The following is a 17,268-nucleotide window of genomic DNA, read 5'->3' as shown; positions in this document are numbered from 1 at the left end:
GGATTTAGCTGAACCTTTTTAACTATGTTACACATATATATAAGTATATATCTGTATGTATGTATATATATATTATATAATATATATTAATATATAATATATATATTATATAATATATGAGTTATATTTGCATTTTAAATGGACTTAAATGAAACCATGATGATTTAGATTTTAGGAGAACATGAATGAACTCAAAGTCAAGGCAATGTTTCTGATAAATAAATATATCGACAAAACAATGTGAAGTGAAACACAGATGCTGCTACATGGGGATTTTATTAATGAACGAGGTAAACAACAGGCTACAAACCTCTCAGAGTTTGTGAGCAACTGAATGAAACTTGGTTTTGACACAACTAACATTCACAAAATGTAAAATCAATAACACAATACAATCAAATGTTACATTATGATGACATGGAGTTAAAGTGTGAACTGCTCTGAGGATTTCCTGTGCTTGCTTTTGTGTGCACATCAAATCAAAGATTCACACAAACTCTATTGTGAATAATTACATTTTGAGATCTTGACATATTTTTTAAATATGTAAAAAAACAAAAAAGAATGATATCTTCCTGAAAACCAGTACAAACATCAACACAACTCCAGCCGGTGTGATTCAGTCCCAGAACAGTGTCTGGTATCCTTACAAGAAACAGACTGGGTTTTTCTTTTATTCCAGAATATAAATTAAACAATTAAAAAGTGTCAAAGGTTTGCAGTGTAGATCAGTTCAGACGAGTCAAAGCCACAATGTTACAACCCAAGCTACACTCCGCCTCCTCACCGTGATCTCAGGACAATGTCTCACACACACACACACACACACACACACGTCAGCAGGCAAAATAATATCATCTGCTATGAAAATGACTTTGTTCAGAACTTCAAAAACACGTGGTTATTAAAGCACAGAACTATATACTGCACCACTAAATATCCCATAAATGACAAGAGCACTCAGGCCCAAGAGCCGACCTGCACTGACACACTTAGATGCAGAATAGCTTCACTATATGAACGAGTGAACCAGCATGTAATCACATGACAAACAGTCTTTTTAAACTGTTGTTCCCACACTTCCTGTGTCACAATCTCCACTGTAAATTGAATATTGATCAAAACGACGTCACAATCTCAACCTCTGAAAGAATCAATGTAACTATCATTAACTGCTAAATTCACGTCGTTAATAGCTAAAATCAAGTCTGAGTTTGCCTTTATTGCTTATAGGAAAAATGAATAGAGTTCAAATGACTGTCCTGCCCAGGTTCCTGTTCTTATTCCAATGTCTTCTCTTTTCTTATCTAAGAGCTTTTTTAAGACCATTGATCAGGATATTTCTCGTTTTTTTTGTGTGGTGTGGGAAAGTCCTGAGAATAAGTCCATCCTTCAGAGATGTAAGATAGATGCTGGATTTGGATTATTGGGCTTCTCATATACATAAAACATCTCATTCTGGACCTGATCATCACAAAAACCCCAACAAAACAGAGCTGCGGTTGTAGCATTGTAGCACGACTTCCTCCCAAACGGAGCATTTCTTTTTTTAATTCAAATCCTCCGACATGATCCGTGATTCATATTTGAAAAAAAGGCAAAGACACATCAGTGAAATGAGCTTAAATTTCAAATCTAAACAGGGGCTGACTTCATATGAACGTTTCAGTAACAGTAGCCAACCAAAGCATTTGTCAAGCTGTGATGAAAACAAGGAAAAACAAATCAAATAAATTGAGATGGTGCTATTGATAATAATTAACATGTCGTCTTTGATGTAATCTCTATCACACAGGCGAGACCAAGACCGAGACCAGATTTGTAAGCATATCTGATCACTATAATAAACTATAATAAACTATAATAAACCAGCATTACTCAAAACAAGTCCTGGCTAAAAGGAAAGCAAAAACAAAGAAGGAGTAGATTTAGGATTAAAATCTGACCGTTCTACAGAATCCAGCTCTAACATCTGAGATCCATCAATGATCTCAGGATTCTAAAGACCGTCAAACTCTACAGATCTCAGTTCAATATCAAAGCAAAGCACTCACCAAACAATGTTTTTGTTGATTTCATAGAAATAGCTGCTACTTTCAAGAAATATACTCAAATCTCTTCAGGTGTAATTTAAACAAAAATAAACTAAAACTAAAACAACAACAAACCCAGAGAGTAACAGTGTGTCACATGAATCCTCTGGACTCCTGCTGCTGGAAACAGAGAGGGAACAATGCATGTGTTTGGACTGTGGGAGGAAGCAGGAGAACCTGGAGAGAACCCACACACACACAGGGCTCAAACCCGGGTCTTCTTGCTGCAAAGGCAGGAGTGCTAACCACTACACCACCCGCGTGGCCTGAGAGTGAATAATGTTTATAGTGTACAGGGGTTGTTGAGATCCTCAAACACTGCGAGTTCTTCGATCCCTCGTGCAAACAGCTTGACTAACTGGCTGTGAACTCTGGGGCAAAAAAGGAAAGAGGATTTTAATGAGAAGTCCGGTTGAAATATGAAAGTAAATAAGTCTAAAAGTGAATCGGTGGTGGTACCTGACATCGATGGCTGTGTCGCTCAGGATCTCGCCGTCGCAGTTCCAGCTGCTGTAGGCAGGAGCGCAGCCACACGCGGGGGGTTCTCGGCAGATCTGGCTGAGGGTCTGGCGTTTGCCCGTTTCTTGCAGCTGAAGGTCAGAGTCGCTCTGACGGTGACGTGGCATGAAGCGGAAACGTCTCACCCGGTGCACTTCAACAAAAGCCAGGTCAAACTGTTTCAAACAACAACAACATAAACACACAGTGAGGGATTCTGCAGGAAACCTTAAGTTTCATTTGTTCCTCACAGTTAAGTTTATTGGATTTCAGATGTTGCCAACGTGTTGCTTCTGATATTCTCCAAAAACCACCCGTTACATCCCTGTGGTGTAAGAAATGATAACCTGACCAGTGGAGCGCTGTTCTGCTACCAACACTCACCCTAAACGCCTGCTGCCGACATCAGTAACGTATAATAAAAGTATTATTATGTGACACAAACTTTTAAACAATAGATCATTTCACTGCATGATGAAAACAAAGGACTGAGCTGTACCTGGTCGTCTTTGCTGGTGTGTCGCAGGAGGTGTCTGAGAAAATTGAAGCGGGAACATTTCCGGACCAGGATGAGGTCTGTGGTGCCGTCGGCCAAATGAGCAGCAGGGGAGAGGCCTTTAGGACTGCGAGGACAAGCGCAGCTCATACTGGCAGCGTTCACAGCCAAGAACTTCCCATGGATCGTCCTCCATTCACCATCAACCCCTCAGAAAAAGAACACATTCGAGTTTTAAAAGGTTTTAAGTTCAAAAAATCTCCAGTTATTGAACAAATCATTGAGGTAAGACTTCTATACATCAACTTTCAGATGCTACGACAACTCTGGCTTTCCTCTTTAATAAAGTGTAGAGATAATGGACTTACCACTCTGTGACGCTTCATCCATCTTACACCGGGCCGATTGCTCTGAAAGCAGCTTCCCATTGTGCTGACAAACCACACAGCTGCACATGAACAAACATAAGAACATCAATAAAGAACAATAATAATAATAATAATCACATCAGGTAAACAGTTACAGAACCTAACGCATCGCTCTCACCCTGAGAGACACCTGGTGACGTCCCTCGGTGTTCCTTTGACGTCTCTGGCTGGTAAGTAAGACACTGTTCCTTCATAAGAACGATGAGCCAGGAACGTTTTCACACCTGCGACGTTCAATACAGACAATAAATAATGTCATTCTCATTTATCTAATGTTATATAATGTTCATTATTTTCACTCATTCTACCTGACAAGTCGTATCTGGATGGACCCATCCATCTCTTCCGCTCACTGTCAGTTAGCACATCACCATAGAAACCATATCCCAGAAGAGAAACTGAATAACGCAGGAAGGAGTCGTTGTGGTGAACTGAACACACGTCAATTGGCTGAGAGTCACCTGAACACACACGGAAGCAAACATGTTCAATACATTTCAACTGAGAACAATCTGAGCCTTCTTCATCCTGTCATTAAAGGACGCTGAAAAGCTTGTTTATTACATCTGAACGACTGTCAGTCATTATTATCACGATGCTCCACAGAGTCTCTGAACAGTCTACAGACGGGTACTGACAGGAACTATAAAAAAAGAGAGGCAGAATTGTGGCTTTATTGTTTCTGATTCTGATTTCTGATCTGATTTATAACATTTTCCAAGATTTTCCTAATATTTCCTTCTGGATTTGAAGTGATTTTCTTTTATTTTTTGCAGCTGATATAATAATTTCTCCACTCTGTCTGTCTGAACGTTTCATTTCACTTTCATTTCCAGTATTATATACTATAAAGCTCCTTGTTACTGCTAATGTTAATAATATCGTCGTCCCCTCTTCATCTAGGGCGTGTCCTTTTCTGAGGGTCACATGAGGAGCTGGAACCAATCCCAGAAATCATTGTTCACTTACAAGGTGAACCACCTCCTTCAATCAGACTAGAGTTTTGGTCCCAAACCACGTTCACACTGATCCAGACCAACCATAATAAGGGGGGTAAATGTGCCTGGGTTGAATTTAACTGCACTGAAGAAGGCTGGTGTGAAGCCAGCCTTAAAGGACTTCCTAAAACAGTACTAGACGACTGGTGAACCTGTCCATGACTGTCGTGGAGGACAAAGCAACACAGGCAACAGATTTAGTTCCACTTCTCCTCCTGAGAGATTATCCTGGTAAATGTAATCACTGCAGGATCATACTTGTGTAATTCTGACCATAATCAGTCTTGTGTGTGACTGACCCACTATGATGTGTAGTGCAGAGGTCACGGGGTCCTTGGTGCCCACCGTGGCAAAGCAAACACAGTCTGTAGAACCTAGAACAAACAGATAAAAGGAAAGATGACGGATGAGACCACATTACAATGAAGGTCAATCTTACAGTGTCTTGGTCTTGTTCTTTAGACCATTAATTGTCATCAGCAGTGAACCTTATACAAACATGTTCCTCACTTTCAGTGGCACTTCTGGGTTGTTGCCTTTCAAAGCTCCAATCTATAACGTCTTGCTCAGTTTGAATTATTCAGGAAATATGTTATTGGGGTTTTATGTAATAAAGCAACACAGAATAATGCATCATTTCAAAATGATTTACAAATATAAATCTGAAAGGTATTGAGTGCATATATATTCAAATATAAAACAACATGAGGGCAGTTTGATGGCGGTTGACTCCGCCCATGTAGAGGAGGTTCTGTAGTAGAGGAAAATGATCCGAGCCGAGTCATGCTGGAACTGTATATTGGAAAAGTGCCATTAGTCCCTGACTTCCTGTAAACAAGAGTGTTCCTGACCTGCAGGAATGATTCCGATGCGAAGAAGACAGGGACGGAGAATTTCATCCGGACCATTGGGATCGATGCCACCATCAATCTGAGTCCTCCAGATCAGCCCGTGGATGATCTCACTGAACATGCCATCACCCCCGACACACACCACACTGCCAGGGTCAGAGGTCAAAACGAAATGTTAGCATGAGTATTCACTAGTAAAACAAACCAAATTAGCACTGAAGAGGATGATGGAGAGAAATCACTAGATAGATAGATCCACATGTGCTAATGGGTGCCAGTACAAAACAATGTGGACCAGAAAAGGCAGACACAAGACCAGGATCAGAAGCGTAAACAGTTTATTATAAAAAGTACAAACAAAAAAACTGAACTGCAACGCAGTGGAAATCCAAACATCAAGAATACAACAAGGACTACAGGGAAGACTGGGCAGAGACAGAGCAACAAGAAAAAACTAAAACAGAATCAATATTTCCAAAGACGGTCTGTGACGATTTGCTGACTGTTGGACAAGCTGGGACGAGCGTTGTAGTACAGTGCGAGTGACAGATTTGGCAGCATCTCCCCAGGAGCTCCCGGACTACAGGGACCACAAGATTCTTCTCCTGTTGGAGGAAAAGTGGGAGTTGATGATCTTCCACACTGGGCCACCAGAAATGAGTTAGCACCAGGTAATGCGACAAGAACATCCCCACTGCAGCACCTGAGATCGGACAGAGGAAGGAATGACCAGGCAGTTAGGGGGACCAGTACCTGGATCGGGCTGTTGACGTTGGGCATCGATGACTCTCTGGTCCATGTCCCAGGTTTGGGTGCTGATGATTCTTTCCTGAGGGAAGATGGTTTCCATGGGCTCTTCAGCATGGTCAGGGGAGTGTTGTCTCGACACAGCATCTGACTTGAGGTTGTGTTGATTAGCTAAGCCCAGACGTGCTGCACTTCCTTGTGGTTGTTGGGGACTGGCCAGTTGACCTGAATCTGCCCCTGTCTTATTATAAACCTGAGTAAACTTACTCATGTTCCTGTGGATCAGACGAGAAGATCAGGATGTCATCCAGATAAACCAAACCAAAGCGCTTCAGAAAATCCCTGAGAACATCATTAACAAGGGCTTGAAAACCTGCAGCACCGGGTACTCAAAGTGTCTCAATGGAGTGTTGAATGCTGTCTTCCATTGGTCCCCCTCTTTTATCCGAACTAGATGATATGCATGTCCAATTTTGTGAAGATGGTGGCTTCCTGCAACAGCTCAAAGGCAGAATTGAATTGGGGTAGAGGATACTTTTTTTTAAAGGCGACATAGAATGCTTGTATCACACATATATGTTAGTTATGGAGGTCTACTTACATATATTAACTTGTTTTCATGATTAAAAACCTCCTAATCGCTGCAAACGAGCCGATCAAAATATCTCCTCACTGACGCTCTCGTCAGCCGCGCTGTTTCAGACCAAACAGTTGCTGTGATTGGCCAGCCAACGAGAGCTTTCTTACTGTCCTGTGATTGGCCAGGTACCTGGAAGTGACGTAATAGATAGGCCAGCTCTCAGATACACAGCTCCCCCTCTGGCACGGTGGATGCTCTGCATCTCAGCAGCTACAACGAGACTAGTTCTTCTTCTTCTTTTGCGGTTGAATGTACGCAACCGGATGTGCCCGGACTAGTGCCCGCACCGGGAGGCGCTACGGTGGTGAGGATTTCTGATGACGACATCAAATTAAGGAAGTGTCGATCCGCTTCGCAGAGCCCAGGAAAACAATACAACACTATTTTCTCAGCAGTGGCTGAACTGTTTGTTCTGAAACTTTAGGGTTTCATAAACGAGGTAATGACGCAGATACACACACAAACGCAGCGTTAATTGGAGCTTCCGGTCTATGTCACCTTTAAGTGAGTTCTCCTCAGCACCTTCATCAATGATAACTGACAGGGGGAAACTTATCCATCAAGACAGAGACTGGCATTCAACAGGAAGCAGGGTTCCTCAGAGGACCAGACAACCCGCAGTGAAATGACCTCACCATCACATCTCCTGCAGAGGCTTTCTTCAGGCTGGTAGTGCAACGCTCTTTCCCTTATTTAGATACATGGGTCTTCACGTGTAGCCAGTTCATCTTTTAATTGAATAGTCAGAATAATCCCATCCAATCTTCCCCCTTGGTGTAAACTGAGCAGCCGCTGAGAAGCATTTCCCACGTGACTTGGTTGGTCAAAAACCGTGACGAACCGGGACAGAAAGTCTGTAAATGAAAGCATGTCTGGACCCACAGTGGAGTGGTGCACCTCAGCCCATTGTAGAGCTCTTCTGTGGAGTAGACGCATGACATAGCGTATCTTGGAGACAATGTGTGGCTGCTGTTGTCTGACCAGCTGTGAAACCTCTTCTGCCATAAGGTGGTTACTTTCAAAGTGCATTCAATAACTGTTTAAATGCACTCTGGGCTGAAAGTGTTTTATGGGTCGGGGTTCTGCTGGTGTCTACCGGGTCCAAAGCATTTTGGCCGGATGTTAATCTGTCCCAATTTACTAAAGATTGTGGACCAGAAAAGACACAAGACCAGGATCAGAAGCTTAAACAGATTATTATAAAAAGTGCAAACACGTACAAAAAACAAGTCCAAAAACCAAGAATACGACGAGGAAAACAGGAAACAGTCTTGAACTGGATATTCATTATGCACGACTTTAAAGACACTGCAATACTCTTTGCTTTGTGGCCAGCTCCACAGCAAAACTCCTGAGGGATCTGGAAGTCAGGGGGCAGGTCCACGGGAAAGTGATCAAAGACTTGGCCAAACCTGGGCTTGGATCAAACTTGGGTTGCCAAGCGGAAAAACTAACCACAGAACCCAGACCCAGGACTGATCAGCCTGTGGTGGAACTGCCTCAGCGGAAGCTGTGTTGTGATAAAAGGCCAAAAGAAAACTGACGATGTGTCCTGGTGGTGGCAACCTCACCCTGGCAGCCATCGCCAGGTCATTTCCCACTGAAAGGGATTATAACACCCGTCCTGTATTGAAATTTAAATATAAAGATGTCAATAAACCATGGTGTGTGTATGTAAATGTGCTTTCTCTGTGTTCATTTTACATGAATTAGAAGAAATAATATCTATAAAAATATATCTAAAAATGAAAGGATGGGATTAACTACGATTAGTACAGAAAGTTATGTGATCAGTTACAGGTTAAAGGTTTCTGTACTATGTAAAGTGCCTTGACATAATGTATGTTGGGATTTGGCACTATACAAATACAATTGAACTGAATTGAATTGGGGCTGCACGGTTGGTGTAGTGGTTAGCGCTCTTGCCTTTGCAGTAAGAAGACCTGGGTTCGAGCCCCAGTTGGAACAAGGGCCCTTCTGCATGGAGTTTGCATGTTCTCCCCGTGTGTACGTGGGTTTTCTCCGGGTTCTCCGGCTTCCTCCCACAGTCCAAAAACAGGCAATATGGGGATTAGGTGAATGGGGCACCCTAAATTGACCGTATATGTGAGAGTGAATGGTTGTTTGTCTCTATGTGTGAGTGGCCCTGCGATGGACTGGCGGACTGTCCAGGGTGTCCAGGGTGTACCCCGCCTGTGAAACTCACCCGTCAAACTTTCTCAGCTCTGCTTCCGTCCTCAAGTGATCCCTGGCATGATTGGCATACTGCGTTACTGAGGTACCAAACACAGACAGAACATGTGTTATTGTATAATATCTGTCCCAGAGCGTCATAGACAACATTACAGTACATACCAATGACATCCGTGGAGATGCCAGCCTTATCAAACAGTTGGGCAACCTTCTGCTCGTAGATACGCTTGCCTTGCCGCTTCCCGCCATATGGGTTGATGTAGACGAGCAGATGTTTGGGTCTGCTGGCTGTAAACAGTCACAACATCAGCATGACTGACTGACAGCAACTCTGTAGAGTATTCATTTATCATTTCTACTCCAATTTCACAGCAACTGCATGTAGCTGCTGCTGAGTGACGCTCTAGTAGAACTCTGCTTCAGCTTTACCTGGAAACAAGATTATTGTGATGATTGGCTCTCACCTGCCTCTGGCTCGCACTTGTCAAATATCTGCATATTTGAGTCTGGAGCTTTTCACGAGGAGCATCAACTGAACATTTTCAATAAGTATATGTGAAGGCACCGAGGTATGAGATTCTGACAGATCTGCCATGTGAGCTCTGTCATTCACAGGTGTGCTATGTGACAACTATCTGGACACACTGAGGTAAACGGGTCTTGGGATCCAGATAAACAAATCAATATTAACACACCTTAATGTAGTGTTAAAAATGCTACAGACATAATTGTCTGGAACAGAGGCCAAATTCACACGCTGTTCCAAAAACACATGGAAGAAGCCAGAGGTGTTTTTAAACTCATGAGGGTCTCACTCCTGTTGCTGAGCTGCTAACATGACCAGCCTCACTATAAACATTAAAACATTAAACTGATTCTCGTTAAGGATGCACCGGAAATTCAGCGCCCCAAACATATCGGCCAGAAATTGCCAAAAAGGCATTTCCGGTTTTCGGTCAAAAGACTTTTAACAAAGCGACCGAAAAAGGAAGTTGTGATGACGCATGCAAAAACTTCAGCCAGCTGTCTATCTCTCTGTCTGTCTGTCTATCTGTCTGTCTATTCCTGTACGCGGTGGAACAGCGCCTGTTAAATGCTGCATCTTTGGCTGCAGACAGTGCAGATGAACTCCCCGCGACATTCACTTCACACCAGAGAACATTCTCTCTCTTCAGTTAACTGAAGACATCAGCTCATCTGATGCATCTGTTATTCCCTTAACTGCAGCATTAAAGTGTCTTCTCCACAAAGAGGTTGAGACGGACCACAGAGTGAAAACAATTAAGAGTCTGTCGACACGTTTTACTAAGACTTTCATAGACTCTTCTTAATATTGATCTATATATCTATAACATAATATACTACAATTACAATGCCTTGACTTTACTGACTTCTTTTGCGTTATTTACAATAAAAAAATGGATGCAACATTATGCATTATCGAAAAGAAACCCCTGGTAGATTAATATTTTTATGTTTACTTAAGAGTAACTAAAATGTTTGTATTGTTACATTGTAATCATGTGTTACACGGCCTTGAAGTTAATTGATATGTTTTGTATTTTTTTCTACCTTTTTTTCACAATATATATGTCACCCAGCCCGACACATAAGTATCCAATAATGAGAGTAAAGTAGCCTTTAGTGAGGGAGTGTTGATGTGAAGTCATACTGATAGTGTTGAGCTGCTCTGTGATGCTGCTGACCCAGTGTTGACACAGCGCCCTCTCTGGACACATGAAGGTGACCTCTGCAAACTGCCAGCGGTGCTGCCGACATCTCTCCACATACAACACTGAAACACAATAAACATAAACGTTATTCATTAAAAAAAAGGTTCAAAAGTATAAGGAGGATAAAAGTTAAAGAAGAAATAGAAACATTCATATCGTAATTTGTCCTTTATAATTAGCATGCATTCCTTTGTGTGTTTTTATTTACAGTGTGGTCACTGTATGAATCTTTGGTGCTTTTTGGTGTCATTTTTTTGTGAAACCTGTAATTAACAACAGAACTCTTATCTGTGCCAAGTGCAGCTGTATTTGTCTACATCTGATGCCTAATGTAGTATTTACTGTCACTTGATATTAACAATGTCCTAAGTATGACCCTGCAACTGCTAGGCTACGCAAAGGACTTATCAGGACACATTTACAACATTAAAAGCATTATTTCCAAAATAAAATTGCCTGTTTTGTAATAAATCATTTTGTTTTTTAATAAATCATTTTGTGTTGATTATTTTGTTTTTATAATCGTTTGATACCATAATTGTAATTGCAACACAAATTACGAGTAATTGCACAGCCATGTTCCTTTGTATAAATGACACAATCATTAATTTTAAATCCAAGACATGAATTATATCAAGCTTTAGTATTAAAATAAATAGATTCAATTCTAGGATTAATTGGTGAAATGTGTTATTCCTTGTTCGTATTCTTTATAGCTTCAATATGTGCCTTGCTGTTTTGACTGCATGTCCAGATGTGTTTACCTGTGAAGGCGTGCCTGCACACCTTTCCTTCTCCCTCTTTGAACTTCATGCAGCTGCCCTCGTCTCCTCGCCTATTGCTTGGATCCTCCTCTTCCTCTCTGACAGAGATGATCTCGGACACCAGCACATTGTGATACAAACCTGAAAGTAAAACAACTTCAGTTAGATACAGAAAGTTTTGCATGATATTTCAAGATGATCTAATAATAACTAATTATGCAGCAGCCCAGAAAATAACAAAAACAAAATGCTGATATGATCAGTGTTAGTACAGGGACTGAAATAATAAAAATAAACACAATAAAAATGGATATGAAGCCAGTAATACAGTACAAGCTTCTGTCTTCTGGAGTTTATCGATAAGTTTGATGGTCAAATAAACATCCACTTCACGGATTCATTTTTGTAGTTTTTTTTCACAGTTTATACAGACAATTTAGTATTTTACAGCGACTATGATTGTTATCATACAGTATATATCTGTAAAATAAAAGAGCTGAGGTGGATCAATATTTTTAAAAGACATAATAATAATACATTTAATTTATAGCACTATTCATGGACTCAAAGTCCTTTCTCTCAAAGCTTTGACATTACAAATAAGTAAAGACAAAATATAACGTTGTAAAAATCAGTGTTGGGCAAACGACTATTCTGATTGTGCTGTAACACTTAGTTTTGGGGTTTTTCCAGGAATGTTTATCCAGAAAACACCTCTATGTCTCGTTCATCTGAGTCTGACCCACCACAAATTTAAGTAAGAGGCGGTTTTTTATCTTCCAATTTCTCATTTATATATCTTCATTTTGTGTTTGAGACATTTTCCCAAAATTTCACAAATACATTTGTGAAATTGTGAATGTGTGAAATTGAACATTGTATTTACACACCTTCAAAATGTTTCATACATATGTACAGAGGGCAGGATCTCAGTGTTTACTAGGGATGTCCCGATACAACTTTTTCACTTCCGTTACGATACTGATATTGCAGCCTTGAGTATTGGCCGATACCGATATTGATCCGATACGATATCAGCACGAATCATACATACTTTAATTACATATTTTGTATTGTGGAGAACAATAGTCAGCAACAGTAAGTATGAGAAAAACTGACCCATTTATTATTAACCATTGGGTTACACACATTTTAACCGTCAAAATAAGAATATTGGATTTTTTGCCATGTTAATTTCATACAGTCTATCGTTAATTTAATCAGGAGGAAAGTACCAAGTGCTAATGGGGGTGTTTTCAGAGCACCCGTGTTTCACAGGTAACAGCGTGTCTTCAGAGAACACCCCCCCTTGTTTTCACTATTTTGGACTAGCCCAACCCACACAGGGTGAGCGACTCGGCCCGCAGGTAAACCCGGAGCCGGGGGACCGGCCCCGCAGACGTACTTAGCTCCGTGTGTGGAGCTTCAGGACACATTTAAAACTCAGAAAGCTCTTGGCATGGCGGCTTTTTGGGGTAGAATTAACAAACAGTGGTGGCGCTGGTTTATGAAATAATGTTGTTTTAGCAGAGATTTTAGATGCAATCCGATATAATCCGACAAGCGTTTTTTGGCTGATATCGGAGCAATATCCGATATCAATATCGAATCGGGACATCCCTAGTGTTTACTCTTGAGAACGACTTCACCACAAGTCCTAATAAGGCAATCAGAGATGGCAGACTTCACCCCATTTGCACAACAAGCCTCTGGCGACCTCTGCTGGTCATATTGACAAGTGCGGAAACACAAACAAACAAATAGACAGACAGACAGACAGAGCCTCTTAAAACAATACTTTACTCCCACTCAGTGGGGTGAAGTACCAAGCTCCTTTTGGTGGCTAATGATTGTATATTAGCATTTCTGTTCTCTCATTAATTTTTTTGACAATTTGAACATAGAAAAGGAATTTTCTGAAAAACAGGACAAACTTTTATTTACATAACTTCAGAATGAAATACACATGTACACACAAGGCAGAATCCTCAGTGTTCACTTAGGAGAACACCTATACCACACATTACAAGAGTTGTAACAAGCTCAGATGTTGTAGGTGGCTGTACTGGAGCTAGAACACCAAAACATGTGATCGTCTGGTCTGATGATCGCAGACGCTTCTTGTAGTATCATCTGTAACAACAAAGAGAGTCATTTGTTAAACAATCAGGTGAGGAAAGTAATCACTGCGACCAGTATACTATAAATGTAGAGTACATCTTGTGTAAATCTCTGTTTCATGCAGGAAGGAGGCGACTGTGACAGTTGTAATGGATGCTGCTAGCATTGCTTGAGTGAAAAGTGGTCCTCTTACCCTCCTGATGTTCCTGCGTACATCAGGATATGGTTCTGGAAGTTTTCCAAATCTGATGTAGTCCTGTAATGTGTAATAAACAAACACAAAATATGTATTGTCAAAACTCAAACTATCAAAGAAACACTAACTACTGTATGTCTTTGTATTTATCAGAACAACATAACAATGAAAGTGAGCACTGACATGCCACCATGCATACAGGCCAAAAACATTTTTTTTTAATTTTTTTGTAAATTGGGCTTCAGTAACTCCACCTTTCCGGTTTGTTTGGTAATGGACACAGACATTAGTAAAACATACAGTGTATACCTAAAGTAGATGAACTTACTCACATCCTTAAACCAACGCTTGTCCAGGACGATGGTGAGCTGCTGAACCTGGAATCACATCATATTGTAAGAGGGATGACAGTCCATTCATTGCACCATAACCACCCCATAAAAATAGATTTTATGCAGAAATCATCAACTGGCTTGAAGGAGGTAGATTCTGCCACCATTCCCATTTACATGCACTGAATAACAACATTTGAGGTAAATAAAAAACACCAACAGGAATCCTACAGTACATTCCACCTGAGATTGTAATCACACAATGATGATATATTCTTTCTACAAGCTATAGTCAATGTTCGCTTTCAACAAAGTTGTTTTATATTTAGTTTACTTTAATATTATTTATCCTTGTCAATGTCATAGAAGCCCTTCGATAGGGACTAGTGTTGCAGTGCAGTGGACAACTGTGGACAACTGTGGACAACTGTGGACAGTGGACTGTTTCATATGTTTCTGTGAATGAATTGTTGTTACAATCAGCATGCTAGCTATCATAAACTAGCTAGCATGTTAGCAATAACTTCAAATTGTAAATAAATAAATAAATCACTGCAAATTCTGAACATAAACAGGGAACAACATGACTTCAATAACACCACCTGACACACAATGTTTCGTTTGTAAACAAACATTTACTTACTCGTCCAACAGTGAGGTCCACATCATTCCCACATTCCTCTGCGTGTCTCAGCTGGTCAGTGAGTGAAAGCAGGACTCTGAGTGGGGCAACACTGTGGCCCTATAGGGGCTATTCCAGTGGTGGAAAACCATGCATTTAAGAATTGACTGCTAACTGTTACATATTGTGAATACATTATTTCAATTTGACAATAGGCCTTAGTGTGGTACACTGCAAATACATGATGGACATGACATCAGTCATGACACCATGTAGACAATCGACATTTAATGAGTTATTATGACATAAAACCAATGATTCTAGAATAAATTAGACAAGTCTAAAGTGGCAGACCCATGTGCCCTAAAAGAGAGAAACAACATTGATAATCGTTTCGAATCGTGACCTTAAAATAGAAAATCAAATACGATTCGGAGAATCTACGTGTCACCCCTATTAATAATAATAAAACTCAATTACGTGTCACCCCAGCCAGAGGTTCACAACTGACGGTCAAATGTTTTCAATAAATAAGAAACTGGATTCAATGTCTTGGAAAAAGAAAAATATGAAGACTTTCGAAAAGTTCAGCCTCAGTTCGATCCCCCCACACACACACAGTGTCGATGTAACGCAGGTAGTTACGTAACCGCATAAATCAATCGATTCACTTATTGACACATTCCACACCGAGTTGTGCTCATTGTGTTCCGATCGAGGTCCAAACAACATGTCCCCTGGTGTTCCCTTGTTGTTCCCTGTATGTTATTTATCACACAGGATGTATGTAGGTCATATGTTGCTAAATCTTTCAGGCCGACAGGGATTAAAGACGAACATACACGGGCAGACAGAGACTTTATATCCAGCTCTTACTGGGTCTAAACGGGTGGTACACGGGACTGGAAATCCGTCTCTTCCAGGTGAGATGGAACCGGCTCAGGCTCACATCGTACGCGACGTTTCTGACCTGGAGCTCGGAGAGCAGCAGCAGCTTGCCCGGCCGCTCCATCTACGACTGTCCGTCCTGTCCCTCCTTCAGCCGGCTGAGGAGGCAGCTAATAGCAGCGCGTGGTTATTTACCACCGCGTGGGCATGATCTTTGTTAGCGTGTCAGGGATGAAAGGCTCCAAAGCCCGATAATAAACGGCTTTTTACCGGCTGCGGTAGTGTGTACAACTCTGTCACATCAGTGTTTACTGAGGTCAGAATGTGTTTTTCTCACACATAGCGGTTTCTTACCGGATGTAGGAGGGGCTGTGTGGTGCGTTCAAGTGTTACCAAAAAGTTCGGATGACTCAAATATTAAATTATCGTGGATTGTGACAGTATAAAGCAATAAAAATAGGATAAAGCGGTAGAAAATGGATGAATGGATATTAAATAGACGTACTCTATTATTCAATGTATGGATTTTGGTCAGGTCAGTCGTTCGTTATTTATTCTTCACACGGCTAATAACCAACATAATTAAGTGAGATAACAAACCATACAAACATTTACTATTATAACTATATTTCGATTCATTTGTGTGTGTATATGTATGTATTTTCAATGAGTGAAATATAGTTCCTGTATAGTTACTGTATTTAAAGAATAATAATTTGAATTATTACATGCATGTTTAGTTTAAACAAGTAATACATATTAAATACATTATTTTATTATATTAGTAATATTCCTATTATAAAAGTATACATTTATCTCATGCCATTCTGTATCCTGAGTTTTAGTAGCATATATATTGATTTAACATAAGTACCTTGTGTGTGTGTGTATGTATTCATTGCACCTTTCTGTTCTGTTTAATGTTATTTGAAGCCTATGGTTATAATTATTCATAAATATGCAGTCTATCTCTGACGTTTATAACAACCCAAACCGTTTGAAAATCGGTAGAAAATTGAGCAAGTTATGGTTATTTAAAAAGTCCATGTACCACTACAACACATGTTATGCACATGCTGGGCCCCAAACTGTTTATACTATACATTAATGACATATGCAAGGTATCCAATATTCTGAAATTGACATTATTTGCAGATGATACTAATATTTTCTGTTCGGGGGAAGACCTAAACCAACTAGTGGAAACAGTCAATAATGAAATGGCCAAGCTACATGTGTGGTTTAATATAAACAAACTATCTCTAAATTTAGAGAAAACTAAATATATGCTGTATGGGAAAAAAGGCTGTAAGACTAGTATTAACATACAAGTTAATGGAGTGGACATTGAAAGGGTTAATGAGTATAAAGTGCTGGGAGTGATTATTGATGACATGTTAAGTTGGAAGCCACACACCAAACAGTTAAAAGGCAAGCTGGCCAGGAGTGTGTCCATACTTTGGAGGGCACAAAAACTATTAAACCAGAAGGCACTGTACTTGTTGTACTACGCTCCAAAAAAGAGCCTTGAGAATCCTACATTATGCCAGTTACAGAGAACATACAAATCAACTATTTACCAAATCAAAAATACTTAAATTCTATGACTTAATAAAATACCGCACAGTACAGATGATTTATAGGGCTGCCAACAAAAACCTCCCTCAC

At 40.4% G+C, this 17,268-nt stretch overlaps 1 protein-coding gene across 2 annotated transcripts; it reads right to left on the bottom strand.

The window, feature by feature from the left end:
• Positions 1-257: 257 nt before the first annotated feature.
• Positions 258-15,918, bottom strand: LOC131470085 (ceramide kinase-like). Of its 2 annotated transcripts, XM_058645619.1 has the most exons (13): positions 15,589-15,918; positions 11,442-11,582; positions 10,617-10,739; positions 9,107-9,232; positions 8,958-9,024; positions 5,365-5,510; positions 4,813-4,887; positions 3,824-3,976; positions 3,634-3,739; positions 3,456-3,535; positions 3,091-3,296; positions 2,553-2,767; positions 258-2,464 (listed from the first exon to the last, which is right to left on the bottom strand). In XM_058645619.1, the coding sequence occupies exons 1-13, from the start codon at positions 15,722-15,724 to the stop codon at positions 2,377-2,379; spliced, it is 1,662 nt and encodes a 553-aa protein (XP_058501602.1). In that variant the 5' UTR covers positions 15,725-15,918; the 3' UTR covers positions 258-2,376. The 2 variants fall into 2 exon arrangements, with proteins under 2 accessions (XP_058501602.1, XP_058501603.1); XM_058645620.1 differs by lacking the exon at positions 15,589-15,918 and having other exon boundaries at positions 10,651-10,739; positions 11,442-11,567.
• Between the last annotated feature and the right edge of the window lie 1,350 nt (positions 15,919-17,268).

This window comes from Solea solea, chromosome 12 (assembly GCF_958295425.1).
Source record: "Solea solea chromosome 12, fSolSol10.1, whole genome shotgun sequence".
Taxonomy (NCBI): domain Eukaryota; kingdom Metazoa; phylum Chordata; class Actinopteri; order Pleuronectiformes; family Soleidae; genus Solea; species Solea solea.
The sequence above is the reverse complement of the archived record's forward strand: the minus strand, read 5'-3'. Positions and strand labels throughout refer to the sequence as shown.